The following is a 15289-nucleotide window of genomic DNA, read 5'->3' as shown; positions in this document are numbered from 1 at the left end:
TAGAGTAGTAGTATATGTGAATGAGATACCAGGTTGCCATTATGTTAAACAATCGTGGCTTGTAGCTGGGATTCTTGGGAGCGCATGCTGCATCCACAAATCCCACCATGCCCAACATATATGGGTGAAACTGAATTATTAACATGGCCCATAATTTTTTTTTTCCCTTTTTTCCTTTCCAACAATCCACCAATGGTTAATTTTTTTATTTGAAATTAAAATTTATTTATATTTATACCCATGTTTTTCTAAATTATAATAATTTTTTTTAGACGATAAAAAAATGGATAGGTGAAAGCTATGCCTTCCTGCTTATGTTTTCGCGTATGCAAACATGTTTTATAATTATTCGAAGTTAGTATTTTTTTTTTTTTGTCCCTCTCCTCGCCCCATCCATCCATTGTCTACGTATCCCATAGTGTGCAAATCACCCAACAAAACAGAGGCCTACTCAAGAATATCATAAGTTTACGAAATATAAAATTGTTTAAATTTTCAATGACAACGCATTTGATGCAAAGACACTTTATACGAAAAAATTTGGTATTTTAATTGAATGGATATCTTGATTATGAGGAGATTGCCAAAAATATTAAAAGTCTAATTCCTGCTTCCACTAGGATTTAAAGAATTCCTTGCCTTTATGAACTATAATTTGTAACATTAGACAATGACAAACATGTTGATGTCTAAATTAATTAGCATGAAATATAAGGGAGTAAGGGGGATTAAATAACACATAATGGACATAAGCAAAATAACCAATCAACTCAACGCTTTGAAAATGATTTTTTCAAAATTTCATGCAACACACGCGAGGATAAATGGATCATTCATGAGTCAATGGTTATGTGTGTGTGAGAATAAGGAACATTAAAACAAAAACAATTATAAGCGGTATACATGGTACCACAAGACAGAAATCAATCTCATAAAATAAAAGGAATAATAAAGAAAAGTAAGAAATTTGGCACCTCAAATGGTAGAGAGAAGGAAAATAATTTAAAATGTTACTTCTAGAAAGGCAAAAAAAAAAAAAAAAAAAAACCACATGAAGAAGAGGAGCATAAAGAGAAACATTCTCTCTTATATCCTAAAAAGGCTTCTTTAGAATCCTCGTGACATTAGCAACTCATTTTCACTTAAAGTTACATTAAATGGATGTAAACTCGAATTTCTTGAATGAAAATATCTATATGAATCAAGTTAAAGGTTTCGAAGAAGATGAAAGGAAAATTTGGTGTACAAATTAAAAAAGTTTATACATGAGTTAAAACAAGTTTCTCCTTTGGATTTATGGAAAATATTATTGATCAATCTATATGATTGAAGGTTAATGAGAGCAAGTTCATATTTGTAATCCTCTATGCCATTCGTATCTTGCATGCTAGTAAAGATATCAATTTATTTAAAAAAACTAAAGTTTTTCTTTTTGAGGACTTTGACATAAAGGACCTAAATGAAGCATTCTCCATGATTAAAATTCAAATTAATTTGTCAGGGTAAGTCGAAGTGACTTCTTAGGCTTTCCCAAAAGACTTATATCTATAAAGCTCTTGAAAGATATAACATGCATGATTGTTCTATGGGAGTGGTGTCAATGTTTGAAGGTGAAAATTACAATTTTGATCAATGCCCATGAAACAAAGTGGAGAGGAGTGAAAAAGTAGAAAATAATCCACATGCTCCTGCTATGGGAAAGCTTAATGTTGCTCAAACCTATGCTAGTTTTGACATTAGCTTTTTGGTTAGAGTATTAGGAAGATTTGAAAGCAATTTAGGATAAGATCATTGAGTTGCTACCAAAAAGGTATCACATTATCTGTAAGGAACAAAAGATTACATGCTCACGTTTAGGTATACTCGAAATCTTAAAGTAACTAGATATTCATATTATGATCATGTTGGATGCTTAAGTGATAGAAAATCAATACATGAATACATTTTTTTGCTTGTTAGTAAAGTTGTCTAATGAAAAAGCACTTCCTCCACCATGGAAGCACAACTTATGGTATGTTATGAGGTCACTTTTCTTGTGCCTTAGTTAAGGAACTTTATTTTAGGACTTCAAATTTTAAATTTAATTTCTAAACCAATGTGAATTTTATGTGACAATTGCTTTGTAGTTTTCTTATTAAAAAACAACAACAAAAGTTCAAGCAAGTCAACAATTATTAACAGAAAATATGTTACTGTTAGAAGAAAAAAATTCAAAATCATATAATGTCAACTAAACATTCAACATATTGGTTTGACTAACCTTCGCATGTAGGAGATCGAGATTCGAGACACAGCGCCAGGACTCCGGGAAAGATGTAGAGATCGATAGGCGATTGCCCTAGAAAGAGAAGCACGTAGAGGTAAACAGCTAGATGCCACAGGGATTGCGGTCAAAGTACATATGAAAACATCTTTGTTGCTGGGTGGAATCCAAACAAATATATGGCGTATATAATGAATAAAAGAATCACCAGGTTCCGATAAAGTATTTTTAGATTGTGTTGTAATTATGAATAAAAATTACATATCCTTTGAGTTGCATAATGCATTTATATTTTAGGAGGAGCCCTTGTAATTGAGCTTTATTTACATTTCAGGAAAGATTCAGAATAGATAATGAAACTGAGTCGTGAGATCAGTCAGATTAGGAGGGGGTGCCACAGACTACTGCAAACTCCTTAAAATCCTTGAAACTGCTTCCCAATTATGAAAAACGCCCTTTCACTTTCTGATACAATAACTGTAAGGCAATAGTAGTTCCAATGTTGAAATCAGGCACCATCCACCATGAGCTTGTGTGCATAATAAACAAGAAGCTCATTTTCTCTCCATTGCTCCTAATTAACATTAGGTTCTCATAAAGGCACATTATCAATACTGAGAATGCCAGTAAGAACCCAATGAAAATGATGTCATGCAATGGAATGAGTATGATCTAACAAATGGTCCATTCTACTGAATGGAAAAGAAATATAAAGAAGCCCTATGCCAATCATTCTTTTACAAACTAGTACTGTGCATGTTTTTTGCTTTCCGGTTAGGCATAGTTCAGGACAAGTCTGTCCCAAACTATGACTACAAAAATTGACTGCATATACTATAGAGGATTCCTCCCGGAAATTTTCTAAGCTATCAAACTTGAGAAACTCCATCAGCTAAAAAATAATGCTGTTAATGTAGAATTTGGAAAAGACAAAAACCCATGTCCTTGTGTGAATTTGGATAAATGAGTTAGAAAGTACCTATCCAGTTTGCCTTGATTTCATTTTCCATCCACAGGAATCATTTTTAAGGCAGCTGCAATTGGCATGCACAGGAATCCAAGGAGAATGCTACCAATCCACTGCTGCATAGTAAGAGGGGATGTGTTTGCAAAGGTACCAAGGAACTGGACGATTATGATTTGAAATACGACAGTGCATGTGACTACAGCTACAAACACATGGTTCCTTAGCATGCCCTTGAAGACATTTATCTTCTCCAACTCCCTGGAGTTGATCTCATTGAAAACCTGAAGCAAAAGTCACTATTCCAGTGTTAATCCATAATCTGCTGAAATTTTAGAGTTTGAGAACTTCAAGGATTAATTAATTGTGATTTGGACAGCTCCAGTTTGTAGTTTAGACATTTTCCATCAGCCTTGACTTCAATGATGCAACTCAAAGTTTCTATACACGTTTTGATCCACAAAGATGCTAAATCTAGGCAGATCATTGTCAACTTGCATTTTGGCTACCACTGAAATGGTGTATGATATTTTATAGGTCATTGAATGATGCATATTAAGAGATGAATAAAAGAGTAAGTTATGAAACTAACTTCTCAATGGAAGTCATTTTCCTCCATGGAAGGTTCCTAGAGTCATTTTGGTGATGTAACTTTTCATTGTACTAAATGTAGCCTTGTTAGTGCCAAACTGCCAAAACATTAGGGAAGCACTTCCAAATATAGAAGTCGTGTAAGTTACCTGACAAAAGACGAAGGAGTTGAAAATAATTGTGTTTAGAATCAAATCAGAATCCGGGCCATCAAGATGGAAAAATGCTTTCCCTCTTGTTTGAAGAAACCATATTATGACAAATTGATAGAGAGACTGCCCAATGATATTTCTCCACATCACATTACTGATGAAATTTTCTTTCCTTCCCACTGGAGATCTTTTCATTAACTCATCATTAGGAGGTTCAGTAGCCAGTGCAAGTGCTCCCAGTGTATCCATAATCATGTTGACCCACAGAAGCTGAACCGCGGTCAGGGGAGCATTTCCTGAGACCACACATCAACCCAAAAAACAAAGGTGAAGATGAATAACATGCAAAACAGAAATTCAAAATGATAAATACAGAATGGGCAAGAGCCAACATCAGGGTCTATATACCTGTCAAACATGCTGAAGAAAAGTTTACAATTAGGGCAACGATATTGACTGTCAACTGAAATTGAACAAATTTCTGAATGTTAATATAAATTGAGCGTCCCCATTTGCCCACAGTCACAATAGTGGAGAAGTTATCATCCATAATTATGACATCAGCACTCTCTTTTGCCACCTGAAATTGGGAAGAAGTTTTTCAGCATATGATTCTGCTTAAAACTAATAAAATTCAAAGTGATGATAACTTTACACAAACTACAAGCCCAGAGGATGGATGCAGAACAATAGTATCAAGGATCAAGAACTCCACATCCAGCAACAAAGGAATGAGATCGATCCATATGGTACACCAAAGGTTTCAAAAGGCACAAATGTCATGTGGGGCATCAGGATCTCCCAATAACGGAAGCAGAAGCCTCAAGTTATGAAGCTCAAGCCCAAAAATCCCCAAGTTTATATAGAAAGGCTGCAGAAATATTTCGAGAAATCTAAAGAAGTTTCTTATGTGGTACCTTGTCCCAACCATTCAGGGTTGAGAGCACAGGTCATCCCTCTGCAATTCTGACTTCCTTTTATGTACGCAGGACTCAAAAAAGTATCAAAGAAATAGAAACAAAATTGAGCAAGATAGGATTGTTGGAACTCAAGATCGACTTATTGTGTACATATGCATCAAAACAAATTATATCATGTCCCCTATTTATGTTATCAGAAATTAAATTAATTTGAAAGTCATGAGCTCCTTATTCTCCCATACAGCTATAATGTTATCCATCAATTTCAGAACCTGCAATAGACTACATTTCTACCTTGAGCCACTTCTCTCGAACCCTAGGAAAACAGAGCATTCTAGGAACCAAAAAACAGGGGTAATCAAATTAACTCTATCTCAACTGTCTGTTTGAAGTAGTATTTGTTGATTTTTGGAATTTGGCATTTGTGCATAGCAGAAACTACAGAGAAAAGATTTATTCAGAGGAGATCAAGCTTGTAAGCACCCAAAAGCACAAAATCAAAGTGTCAAAAAGAAAAAAAAAAAAGAGCTAGTAATCTGAAATGAGCAGATAATGAAATTGCCATCAACATGATCAAAGTGTAAGGAAATCAGCAAATAGATTAGCTAGCACAAGTGAATAAAAGGAATGTTCTCATATAAACATATTTTTGAATAATTCCAAATTCAGAAAATAAGTAAAAGATTTTATAAGTTAGTAAATCAACCACATCTTAGTGAAACTTCTCTCATGCTAGATTAAAGGAACAGTATTTATGTATCACCTCTGTTCCAGCAATGCCCATTGCAAGCCCAATGTCTGCTTCATGAAGTGCAGGAGCATCATTTGTACCATCCCCAGTCACTGCAACAACTTCTTCCAATGCAGTTCTCAAGTGTTTCACAAGGATATGCTTATCCAATGGTGAAGATCGAGCCATTACCTGTACAAGAGGAAATTTCCAATATTGGTAACAAACAAATTCTTCTCACTCTGAGTAATTGCAACCTCAGATAAAAGCATCCTCATATCAGAATGAATTTCACTGGTCATCAGATGACTTCTGATGGTCCATTGGAACATCGATCCTATTGATTCAACATAGTCTTCATAATCATTTTCACTCCTACTAGTTGTACTACTGGTTAAATTCATGTTAATGATACATTGTATAGAATTATTGTTAATATTTCTGGTTTAGTGGAGGAGGAAAGTTTCAGCTACCAAGCCTTAGATAGCTACGTATTAAACTAAAACCCCAAAACTAGTAAAGCTAATTCAGATTTAATTGAAGTTTCAAAGCTTCTAGCCTATCCAAAAGGGGAAAAAAAGGCTTTAAAGCTTTTAATATTCAACTTTTGGCAATTCAGAATGGAACAACCAAATCAACCTGCGGTTAATCTGATTGATCCATGAACTACCCATCAAAACAGTTTAATGGCATGGTTGTTATTTTTCGATAGGTAAATTTTAGTCCTCACTAGGACTTGAACCTGGAACCTTTCACAAACTCTCCCCAACCCTTTACTACTTTAACCAGGCCTCAAGTGAACATGGCTGTTATTGTTGCTTTCATTTCCATTTTTTATTCTTGTTTGGTATGTACAAAAACCTTGTACATTATTATTTTTTCATTTTACAATTCTTGCCCATGACCATGAGTTTACATTTGGATTGCTTAGCTTTTCAAATTAAACAATCATCAGGGTAATATTTGCCCAAAATAAGGTATTCTAATTCATAACTGTAGGAACCCTAATCAGAAAATTGATCTTATAGAGCGTCGATGTCATTGGGTTCTTTTCAAGAAAAATAATCAAGGACACACAGCGTCAGTTGAAACTTTATGAGATATATCATGTACTGCCTTTTTTTAGGAATCACTTAGACAGCAATATCCAAGAAAAAAATTCATGTTCAACCAGTTCAATAGTTAATCACCAGGCAAAATGCTCTAAGAAAATTGTAACTAGTCCAATGAAAAATCACCATGCAAAAGCACAAAGAAAATTGTAAGTCAAACTAGTAAAATAATCAATCAACATGCTAAATGCAGTGAATCCCAGTGGCCATTGGAAGCCATTCATCCTAAAATTTGGTTCCAGACACACCTATATGCTGCTAAGATGGTGTAATTAGAAATGGAAATGCACCTGAATTTTTGGAATTAGTTTTTGCAATTCCTCCTCACTCTTCTCACGAAATACTGGACCTTCAATTGCTATGCCTTCATCAGTCAGAATGCCACATTCTCTAGCAATTGCCTTTGCAGTGTTTATGTTGTCTCCAGTAACCATCCGGACAGAAATACCAGCTGATCTACAAATTGCAACAGACTCCTTGACACCTGGGCGAACTGGATCTTTGATACCCACAATTCCTATACAAGTATATCCTTTACTGGGAAGAGGACTCTCTGCAGAGAACTCACTTCCAAGTTCCATATAAGCAAGACATAGGGTTCGAAGAGCTTCACTAGCAAATCTTTCAATTGTATCCTTCAGATGATTGAATGATGCTTCATTGAGAGGAACAACATCACCATTCGAGTCTATGACTTTGTCACATGAAGCCAAAACTATTTCAGAAGCACCTTTAGAGTGGGCCCGAAAACCTCCTTCAGGAATCTCTAGAACCACTCCCATTCGTTTCTTTGCAGAATTGAATGGTTCAACTTTCACAAGTTTTGATGCTTGCCGTTCTGCTTGGAAATCCCCACCAAGCAACAAACCGAATTCCAAAAGAGCAGCTTCAGTGGGTGTTCCTAGTATCTCAGTTTTGTTGTCTTTGTTGGTGACAATTTCTCCCCCAGTGTTGTTAAATATTGATTGAAGTAAAATTCTAACAGCAAAATCAGGAATTCCAGAGCAGAAACTAGAAGTTTCCTCAGAGCTGCTCACTTCCTTGATTTTTCCACAAATGCATACCTTCACAACAGTCATGTGGTTAGTAGTTAGAGTCCCTGTCTTGTCACTGCAAATACTTGTGGCAGATCCCATGGTCTCACAGGCAGCCAGATGACGGACAAGTGCCTTATCATGCATCATCTTCTTCATGGCAAAAGCAAGGCTCAATGTCACAGCCAAGGGCAACCCCTCAGGAACTGCGACCACAACAATTGTAACAGCAACAGCAAAGAATTCCAACATTTCCAGTGCATCATCTCCAGACCAGCTCCAGTGGGACCCCTCTCGGAGTTTGCGGCTGAACAATCCTTGCACCAGAACAGCAAAAGTCACAGCAGCAAAAAACAGGCCGAGTTTTCCAATGATGGTTGCCACTCCATTCAGTTTTACCTGCAATGGGGTCTCATCATCCCCTCCTTCACTAAGAGTTGCCATCAATTTACCCCATTGGGTTCTCATCCCAACAGTAGTCACAAGCATTTTGCATGACCCATCCTGAACTTTAGTTCCAGACAAGAGAAAAGGATTCTCGGAATTCACATGAACTGGCTCACTCTCTCCTGTCAAACTGGACTCATTTATCAACAAAGAAAATCCTAAAACAAAAAGTCCATCAGCTGGGACCTGATCTCCAATGGAAAGATGAACAATATCACCTGGAACTAGATCATATATTGATATCTTTTGCCTCTGCCCATCTCTAGTAACCTGAACTGTAATCTTTTTCTTCTCTGTGTCCAAATCCTTGAACTGCAAAGATTGTCTATAATCACTTATAGCAGTGACAAATACAACAAGCAGAATACTTGCAACGATTCCAAGTCCATCATGTGCACCCTTTGGCCATCCTTCCATTATTATGCCAACAAGAAGAGACACAAAGGCACAAACAGCAAGTATCATAAGGGTCATATCATGAAGGGCTTCCCACACAAAAACCCAGAAACCAGGGACTTTGGTTTCAGTGAATTTATTAATTCCATAAATTTCCTTTCTTTTATTCAACAGATCATCAGCCATAGGAATACCATTGGTGGTTGATGTGGAGAGCTTCTCTGCAATACCCTGAACCCCACCATGAATTTTCAGCTTTTTTAAGTCATGGCCTTCCACAATTGATCCCAACTCATCAGCACAAATTTGAAAACCTGCAGCTGTTACTTCCTCAGGTGCAACGTAGTCACTGGACAAACCTGAAGGCATTGAAGGGAAATCCAATAAAAAAGGCACACCTCACTATCAGAACCTTTGAGTTGGAGAAGACTGAAGATGTTCTTACCATGAATAAACTGAAGCGCAGCCTGTGAAACTAGAACTGCTACTCTAAACTTCTCCTGCAACATTCAAGATAAAAACCATTATATATCAAAAGGAAGAAACCAAGACGACACTGTTCTAGTTTAATCTCTACATAAAACATGTCCTAGTTGGGTTCAACTGAATGAAGACAAATTTTGTGAAGTTTTATATGGTTCATCGTTAGTTTGCATTGCATACAAATCACATCACGATGGTACATCCATACTTTAGTCTTCTTTCCTGAAAAATCAAATGGAATTACTGAAAATAGTAAATACAATTCAAAGTTTTCTAAAATAGCAGGATTTCTATAAAAATAAAAATAAAATTCTCTCCCTAGAAAAAAGAAAGAAAAAGAAAAATGCTATCCAAGCTGAAGGAGTTTGCTGGTTTGCTTTGCCAATACACTATGTCACATGATGCAATTTGTGCAAAATCAGGGTTATTTATGCCTAGAGCTAGATCACAGGCGGGTTAAACCCAATCCAACCTGAAAAAATATAAGCTTTGCTAAGCTGCCTGACGTAAGGTTGGGTTGTGCCTACGTTGAGACCTTACCAAGCTAAGCTGAATGATAAACCTGATTTAACATGTAATTCTTTAAAGGAAAATAGAAAATATATTAATAGAATAGTGCCTATCTATTCACAATTTAGGCAACCTAAAAATCCAGATTTTTTAAATGTTTTTGTTAAGCATACTAGAAAAGTTTCCTTCAGTCTTTGATCTGGCATCTCTATATTTTTATGTAATATGTTAATGTTTTTGTTAAACAAAAATTTTGGAATTATAATAAATTACCTATTACCAAAACACTTTCACTACTGTTAGGTTTGTATCACCTTCACTCTTTTCACATTCAATCTGTGAATTAAAAAAAAAAAAGTAGGTGAAATAAAATATAAAACAGAAATGGAACAACCTTTTCTAATAATTTTAATTATGATGTGTTATAACATTTTAGTATTTTTATCACTCAACTATAACCTCCTTCATATTCTTTATGTTCCTACTAATTTTGTGGTTACATATAATGGGGATAAAAGGTGATATTTTATGGTTATAAATAACATACCAAAGTTATGAGGATTAGAGATGATATAATGGATTATCGAATTTGTGTTTACAATTAAAAATTTAAGGTAATTGAAAATATGACATAATTCAATTCCCATAATTCAATTTATGGTTAAATATTTTACAGTATCACACAGTTTTCATTATCTCCTACCTTCTTCATTTTGTTTCTTGACCAAAAGAAGAGTGCTATTTTTTGGTGTTTTAAGCTCCACCACTCGTATGGATTGGTGTGAGTCATACAACAAATCAGTTGGCGTATGGTATCCTAGAAGGGACAAGCCTAGAGAATTTTGCTGCACCAGTTTCTCAAGTTATCAAATCACAGAAGGCCTGCATCTTCTTAAAGAGAAAGAGATTTTTGTGCCTTGCCTAATTGTTCTCACTCATCTCTTTTTACTGTAATTTCCTTTACCATTTGAAATCCCAACAACAATTTTAAGGACATTCATGGAGCCACAACTGAGAAGCAAAATGTGAACATTGGAGATCTCAACAAGCTTTTTCGTGTGAAGGGGGGCACACTTCAAAAGATGGGAAGGAAAAGTTCCTTTCTACCTCACTCTTCTCAAAGTAGCTTACGTTCTCACCAAGAAAAACCTAAAAAAGATTCCTACTGACAATATGAATGAAGATGAGCTCTATGAGCACAAAGAGAAGGCAACATATGAAAAGGATGTGTCTAATTGTCGGTATTATCTCTTCAACTGCCTTGTTGATCATTATTATTATTATTATTATTGTGATACTATATATTCTTTTGCAAGGAAAATTTGGAAGGCCTTATAGAACAAATATAACATAAGAAGGCAGGTGCCAAGAAGTATGCAGCCAGTCAGTTTTTCTATAAGCAAATGGTGGATGGAAAATCCATTGTAGAGCAAGTTTAAGACTTCCAAATGATAGTAACGTAAGTCAATTCTGAAGGAATCAAAATTGGTGACAATTTAGTTGTTGTTAGCATTATTGTCAAGTAAACACCATCATGGAGGGAGTTTTAGAGAGCATGTCCCACAAGCAAAAGGAAATTTCATGGAAACCTTGATCACAAGTGTCCACGTAGAAAAGGAGGCAAGAGGCTAAGATGGACTCATACAAGAGAGAAATAGTAAAGTTACCAAGGTAAATTTAATTTCTACGAGTAATAATTTGCCTAATGGTCATTTTTCCAACAATTCCCAATAAATGGATTGGCTAGTTCCTATTTGGAAGGTTGCAATTTCTTAACCGCCATAGTTTCTACCCTTGCTAATAGTTTAGCACATTCTTTATTGTTACTATGGGGTCCTGAAGCACAAGGAGATTTTACTCGTTGGTGTCAATTAGGTGGTCTGTGGACTTTTGTTGCTTTTCATGGCGCTTTCGGACTAATAGGTTTCATGTTATGTCAATTCGAACTTGCTCGATCTATTCAATTGCGACCTTATAATGCAATCGCATTCTCTGCTCCAATCGCTGTTTTTGTTTATGTATTCCTAATTTATCCACTAGGTTAGTCTGGTTGGTTCTTTGCACCTAGTTTTGGTGTAGCAGCTATATTTCGATTCATCCTCTTTTTCCAAGGGTTTCATAATTGGATGTTAAACCCATTTCATATGATGGGAGTTGCCGGTGTATTGGGCACTACTCTGCTCTGCTATGTGCTATTCATGGTGTTACCGTAGAAAATACTTTATTTGAAGATGGTGATGGTGCAAATACATTCCAGGCTTTTAATCCAACTCAAGCTGAACAAACTTATTCAATGGTCACCACTAACTGCTTTTGGTCCCAAATCTTTGGGGTTGCTTTTTCCAAAAAACGTTATTATAATGATAAGTCTCGACCCATAAGGAGAAAACATAGTACTATGAGTTCTCATTTGAGTAATGACATTATGAATGTGAAATATATTAAATCTTATGATAATATTGCAAATTCATTAACAAAGGCCATGACAAGAGAAATGGCATGGAATGCACCAAGAAGGATAGAGTTAAAGCCCATACAATTATGAGTCATTTATGAGGATACCCAACCCAGTACTAGAGATCCTAAGAATTGGGTTAAATAGGAAAAATGAATCATAAGATGTCTATAAAAATGCACCATCAATTTTGCTCATCCTTGTGGTATAAGTGCATTATCTTGTCATGGTATAAATGGACTAAAAATTGGCAATTTTGTTCCAATTTATTTTCTAGCTTAGGAATCTTTTTAGATAGTGACTTACTCTCCATTGAAGATTCAAGGTTGTTATTCACTCAACTAGAAGGTCACAGATAAGTTTAAAAGGATTTGGCTTGTGGCAAGTAAGGTACTTAAAGGGTTAAGTGCATTGGTATATTTTTTATTGAATTAAAAAACTTAAATTAACATTTTGAAAAAGGCAGGGCACTTAAGCGATGGAAACAACACTCAAGCATTGGGACCACTCAAGTGTTTAACCAACGCTCAAGCGGTGGGTAAGTGCACTTGAGCGCTCATGCAGAATCAACCAGAATATGGTAGAATATTTTCAGACATTTTACGCAAATTGAGATTTAAAACCTTGGGATACTGACCTCTTAAGGCTTGGAAGCCTATATAAACCTTGTTATAACCCTTTTAGGGTTGAACATTCATCAAGAGGTTTAGCCTAACTCACCTAGCCATTCCCAATCTCTAAAAAATGATTCAAAGTGTTGAATCTTGGGTTATTTGAAGACCTACATCCCTTCAATGGGGCTGAAGCATATTCACTAGAACAATTGGAGATTGTTGCATCACAAATGTGGATCAAATTGTAAGTTCTAAAGAGTAAGTTTTTGAGATAAAGCAGCTAGGTAAATCTATGTGACTTAATCTCATATAGTCAATTTAGATTTGAAGTCTTAGATCTCGTGGTTTTTTATCCCCACAATTAGTGTGCAGGTTTTCTATGTAAAAATTCTTATATGCATTGCATATTTCTTTGATTGTCTTGATTACTTTTATCATAGTGATTATCCCTTATATCTTGCAAGATTAATTAGGTTAAAAACTCAATTCCCTGTTTAAGAAATTTTAAAATATACCCATTCACCCCCTCTGAGTGTCTCCCTACTGGACAACGGTTTCTTCACCATGTTGCCTTTAGACACCATAGCACTTATAGTAATGCAGCAAGCCTTCCAGGAACTTTCAATCTAACATCCATTTTTTTCTTACTTGATAAGAGCATGGTTCATATTTTACTGCAATGAACTTCAACATTCACTTGGTTCTTGGAAAGAATGAGAAAAATTAAATACAAATTCCTTGAAATGGCTCCCTTGCAATTTTTTTAATTAATATTTCCTTCTCTAGTATTCTTTCCTGAGCCAAATAAAGTGCAAATCTACCACGCTTGGATAAGTGGATCTACCAACTTGTGTCAAGTAATATTCAGATATCGTGTACCTAGCAACATGGGCAATCCAAATACACTCCTATCATATGAGTAGTATCCACAACCACTGAATGAATTGCTAAGTTTCTTTTGACCAATCCTTATGAATTCTATATTTAAAGATAGAGAACAAGAAAAAGGAAGGAAAAATAAAAAGGCCCCATTGTGGATATCCACACTCTTCAAACTTCCAATCTGAGTTCAAGAACCCCTTTAGTAAAACATCATCCACACAATGTAAAGCATGTCTTATGGTAAATCACAAAAGTGTAGTACAATTTAAAAAATAAAATCAAGATCTGGCCACCTTTCTGCATATTAAAATAGATAATCTAATGCAGAAAGAAAATGGGAAAAGATGGTACTTTTTAGGAAATGAAATTAATGATGAACCATATTATCATAATTGAGCATTTTCAGTTAGAAACCGATAGCAAGTAATGAGCGTGGAAGCTCACAACATTCACAATTCCAGCTTCTTCCACCCTTAGTCCTACAGCAATAATCAAAAGATAATGAAGAAGAAGTAAAACCAAACACAACCAACATTTCCAGTGTTCATAAGGAAAACAGTTGACTTTGGTACTCCCAGGTGTTAATATCAACGGAAATACAGAATCCAAAATTTCGTTAAAAAAATAAACACAAGGATCACCTGATTGGAGCGTCGAATAGCTTGAGCTTCGAATCGCTTGCTGAGATTAGCAGTGAAACGGAACCTTCGCTTAGGGTTTTTAACAACCCAGCAAAGCTTCCTCCATCTCTGGAGGGCCTCCTCGGAAGAGTTCTTGGGCTTCACACCCCCAAAGTTGTCGTTGAGATAGCTCTCCATACCACAAAACCTCAATCAACCCCTAAACCTCTCTCTCATTCCACAACATTCAACGCCTTCCAAGCTCCAACTTCCACCTACTCCGTCTTTTATCCTTGGCGCCCTCCTCCTCATTCTTTTGTTACCATCCACGCCTTCCCTTTTCAAAAAGTAAGTTCCCGAATTTTCTTTCAGTTACACACTCTTACACTTCAGCGTCAAGACTTCACCCAATCACAACCTGACACATGTACATTCATTTAATTATTATTTTATATAAACCCAATTTGAATCTATAGGAACATATTGTTATTTCAATTCATAATAATTTTCTTTTATCGTACACCTCTAAAATCTTTATTACGTAATGTCAATATCCTATTACAAGTACGACAACCGGACGTCACTTACAAGTACGACCACCTCTGCCGCTTGACTTGTCAGAATCCAGGCCAAATGAGATTTTTCCTTTTTCTATTTGTCGATCGTATGGCTTGATGAACGTGATTCACGGTGCCATGTGCGATCGCATCGCCAGGTTGTCCATCCCACGTAACACTGTCACCATGTTGGTCTGTAATGTTTTTTCGCTTTTTGTGATTTTATAAGCCACCCACGCCACGCCAATAATATTCCTTCTTCCTCGATAAACCACCGTCTTGGAGAGGGGTTAGGGAGCATCGAGGTGCATGAAGTAGGAGATCAAAGGTGACTTTGACAATATATGATTTGAAAATATTTTTAAAATTGTTAATGTTTTTTCCAAAGTCCCCGCATCAAAGGGATGTGAAGTAGGTCGTGGCTTTCCAAATTTGACACAGGCAACCCCCGTGCTGCATGCAATGGTTTAATATCATTTGGGCCTACACGCCTGGGTCCATGTGTCACTTTTGGCTGCTTTGGGACTCCTGGTCAAGGTTTGGAATCGAGACTTCAGAA

At 36.0% G+C, this 15289-nt stretch overlaps 1 protein-coding gene across 4 annotated transcripts; it reads right to left on the bottom strand.

The window, feature by feature from the left end:
* Positions 1–259: 259 nt before the first annotated feature.
* Positions 260–14557, bottom strand: LOC100262693 (calcium-transporting ATPase 1). 4 transcript variants are annotated; one of them, XM_010666216.3, is made up of 8 exons: positions 14195–14526; positions 9055–9109; positions 7023–8968; positions 5654–5812; positions 4379–4550; positions 3968–4266; positions 3243–3511; positions 260–2338 (listed from the first exon to the last, which is right to left on the bottom strand). In XM_010666216.3, the coding sequence occupies exons 1-7, from the start codon at positions 14369–14371 to the stop codon at positions 3263–3265; spliced, it is 3057 nt and encodes a 1018-aa protein (XP_010664518.1). In that variant the 5' UTR covers positions 14372–14526; the 3' UTR covers positions 260–2338; positions 3243–3262. The 4 variants fall into 4 exon arrangements, with proteins under 4 accessions (XP_010664518.1, XP_002285297.1, XP_010664517.1 ...); XM_002285261.4 differs by lacking the exon at positions 260–2338 and adding an exon at positions 2476–2740 and having other exon boundaries at positions 14195–14557; XM_010666215.3 differs by lacking the exon at positions 260–2338 and adding an exon at positions 2476–2877.
* Between the last annotated feature and the right edge of the window lie 732 nt (positions 14558–15289).

This window comes from Vitis vinifera, chromosome 18, assembly GCF_030704535.1.
Source record: "Vitis vinifera cultivar Pinot Noir 40024 chromosome 18, ASM3070453v1".
Lineage (NCBI taxonomy): Eukaryota > Viridiplantae > Streptophyta > Magnoliopsida > Vitales > Vitaceae > Vitis > Vitis vinifera.
The sequence above is the reverse complement of the archived record's forward strand: the minus strand, read 5'-3'. Positions and strand labels throughout refer to the sequence as shown.

What these genes read in the sequence shown, in the direction of transcription:
- LOC100262693 (XM_002285261.4), bottom strand. Translation starts at nt 14,371, where the DNA reads ATGGAGAGCTATCTCAACGACAACTTTGGGGGTGTGAAGCCCAAGAAC. An exon ending in TGCGCTTCAGTTTATTCATG is followed by an intron (nt 8,969 to 9,054) that starts GTAAGAACATCT and finishes CAATGCCTTCAG; the next exon opens with GTTTGTCCAGTGACTACGTT. An exon ending in TGGGCATTGCTGGAACAGAG is followed by an intron (nt 4,551 to 5,653) that starts GTGATACATAAA and finishes TCCCAATTTCAG; the next exon opens with GTGGCAAAAGAGAGTGCTGA.